General features: G+C 34.8%; 1 protein-coding gene across 1 annotated transcript in view; it reads left to right on the top strand.

The window, feature by feature from the left end:
* lama2 (laminin, alpha 2) overlaps positions 1 to 3,177 on the top strand; it is a gene marked incomplete at its 5' end in the record, with an annotated part of 234,410 nt that overhangs the window by 184,702 nt on the left and 46,531 nt on the right. Inside the window, 1 exon segment of the mRNA XM_014015734.1 lies at positions 333 to 495. Coding sequence (XP_013871188.1) covers positions 333 to 495 — 163 coding nt within the window.

Genomic DNA, 3,177 nt, shown 5'->3' with positions numbered 1-3,177 from the left:
TGTTAAAATATATTTTTAAAGATTTACCAAACTAAACAGCCTACAGTATTTTTACAGTCTTTATTTTACAGTTAAAATAAATGTTTATCAAATAAAGTCTAATGTTACAACTAATCAGGGATCCTTTTAAAGATATCTGAAGGACCCTAAAATCACACATTTCTACATTTTTTTCCAGTTCATGAATACAAAGTGTTTCTGCTTTTCAGTGAAAATAAAAGAAAAGTAGTTTTTTTCTCTTCCTATTGTTTGTGTGACTGCAGCCGCATGAACTCAATCTGTGTATCGACAGCGTCTCACAGCTGTCTCTCTGCATGCTCCTCTGCATCTAGACCTTCAATCCAAGGCTGCCGAGTTGAACCAGACCCTCTCCCGGAAAGATGGAGCTCCAGACAGAAGCCTGAGCGAGATGAAGGAGGACGTCCAGGCCATGCTCGCCGAGATGAGGAAACGACAGCTGGGAGGGAAGAAAAGCATCGCAGAAGAGGAGGAAGAGTATGAGAGCACAAACACACACCTACAGATGTTTACAGAGGTTCTTCAGCTCTCTCACAGAGTTTAGGAGAGTCTGGCAAACAGACCGGTGCTGTCTGAGTGAGTGTGCACCAGCCAACCACGGTCATTTTCATATTAGAGTAAAATATTTTAAAGACAGCTGAGGGCAACAAAGAACCAACATTTGTTTGTAATTGTTTAAATACTGAGTTGTTTATTGTAGTGAAATAGATCAGAATTAAATCTAAGCTATTAGTCTAAATGGGTTTGCAATGATTTCCTTTCCTCTTAAGATAAATATAAATACTTTATAAACCTCACTTTTCTAGTTTTACAGTCGTTTTTCAGTTTAATGTAAAACAATCTTGAAGTTTGAATTGTTTGTTGCCTTTAGTTAAGAATTCAGAGGGTTTTTTTAGGAGTCAGGCTGTTCTTTTTTTAATGACCATTAGACCAGAGGTTTGCAAACTGCGGTCCCAGACCCCCCCGGAAGTCTGCGACCCGTACCTTGGGGGTCCTCAAAAAATTTCAAATTATTTATATTTTAAATAGATGCATGCATACGGGGAACAATGCACTCATAAAATCGTAAACCAAACAAAAATTAACAATACCATGAGATTTAGGGGTTAAAATGAGGATTGGTAAATAATTTTTAAAATCAGCGTGAGATATATGACGGAGACCCTGGACGTTTTTCACCAAAACGTTTGAGACTCCCTGCATTAAACTAGACTCATACAATTATATTTTTAGTAAATTTATTCATTTTTATAAAAAACACTGTACACAACAAATACAAATCACAAATCCAATGAAAGGCAGCAGAAAGAAGAAATATTTGAAACAAATGAAAGAAATAAAACCTTGCACATAATATCTGTGCATGGTTCTTTTTTTGGTTTTTCTTTTCAAAATAAAATGAGGGGAAAAAAACGAATAATCTGGAGTTGTTTTTCTTTTTTTTTAAATGCTAAACAAGAAAACAGAAAAAGTTTTTTATTATTTTGAATTATTTTATTGTATTGGTTTAAGCAAAGACAACCTTCATATGTTGATAGTGCACATTTRTTACTTTCTGGCAGAACCAGATCAACGTGGCCTGAACTCCTGGAGCCGGAGGTTTTCACTGAGCGCTTCAGAAATGCTCTTATTTAGAAGGAGTCAACACATCTTAAGTATGGAGAGCCCTTTCTTTCAAAATTAAATAAATTAAAAGATAGATAGATGATAGATAGATAGATAAAGTATTACTACAAATTCCATCAAATACCTAAATGTCCCCATGAAGTAAAACAAAATTGTTTTTAGCATGTCTTTATATTATTTATTTATTTATCATTTAAATGTTACATTATTTATTTATTTATTTATTTATAATATTTTGAAAGAAAATGGCTCTCCATACTTGAGAGCTATTTTATTGTGATCAGAATAGTTTTAATAGTCCAAGTTCTGCACTGTAGTGTTCCAGTGCAGTCATTGCCAAGATCTTTGGGCTCACTTTCTGTTTTCTAACAGTCTTCAGCCACTATAAACTCTTCTGTCAGTCCCAGTATCACTACAAATTAAAACATCATCCATATATTTTATTTAGGATTTAAATAGCTGAAGCAAACATCATAACACTGGATTTTTAATTAGTTCAGTTTTACATTTAGGCTTTGAAAACAGAAAGATTGTTTTATTTTTGCCATTTTATTTTGAAATGGAAAACCTAAAGACTGAAGCAAACACAGAAGTGGTTCCCAAACTGTTTCTTTTCCTCTGTGGAAAATTTTCTCATATTTAAAAAAAAAAGAAAGAGCTGTTCCATCCAGTCACCAGTTCTTTAAATGCTGTTTTTTAATCTCTCGAGACGTTTGGCGCAGAAGCGAGCAGACATCTACAGATGTCTAAAAGCCTTGACATTGTTTTATCAGCCGTGTTGCTCACATTGTCACTCATCTTTCTGTCTGAAGGCGCTCAGCGGAGTCACTGATGTATTCATATCTCGTTGCTCTTTTTTCCCCTCTTTCAGCAGTAAATGTTAACAAGATCCACGAGTTAATTAAAAGGATCACCCTAGGCACAGAAACACCAGATACATAAAGATTCAAAGAACAAGTACTGAGATGGAAAACCACAGGAGGAGAGGTGAACATCTGACAGATGGGCAGAGAATAAGAGAAATTAACACGAAATGATGTCAGTCGACCTGCAGTTGATTATTTGAACCCTGAGGGAGGTTTCAACCAGTGCAGCCGAGAAAACAGAAAACTAGAGTTATTTCTGCGTGTACTGTCAACTTGTACTAAAATGCTTCAAACTTATTTTACGTTCAGTGTTGGAATAGTCAAACAAGTAATAAACAACTATCTTTGTTTTCTTAAATTTAGTCCTCATCACTCCCCACAGGGTTCATTAAGATTTTAGCATATGGAAACATAATTTTCTATATATAGCGGCTAAAATAAGTATTGAACACGTCACCATTTTTCTCAGTAAATATATTACTAGAGGTGCTAATGACATGAAATTTTCACCAGATGTTTGTAACAACCTAAGTGACCCATACATACAAAGAAATCAAACCATAAATGTCCAGAAATAAGTTATTTGTAATAATGTGGAATGGCACAGGGAAAAAGTATTGAACACATGAAGAAAGGGAGGTGTAAAAAGGCATGGAAAGCCAAGACA

The sequence above is a fragment of the Austrofundulus limnaeus genome, unplaced genomic scaffold (assembly GCF_001266775.1).
Source record: "Austrofundulus limnaeus strain Quisiro unplaced genomic scaffold, Austrofundulus_limnaeus-1.0 Scaffold133, whole genome shotgun sequence".
In the NCBI taxonomy this organism is placed as follows: Eukaryota; Metazoa; Chordata; class Actinopteri; order Cyprinodontiformes; family Rivulidae; genus Austrofundulus; species Austrofundulus limnaeus.
Note: the sequence above shows the minus strand (reverse complement) of the source record. Positions and strands in the feature narration are given on the sequence as shown.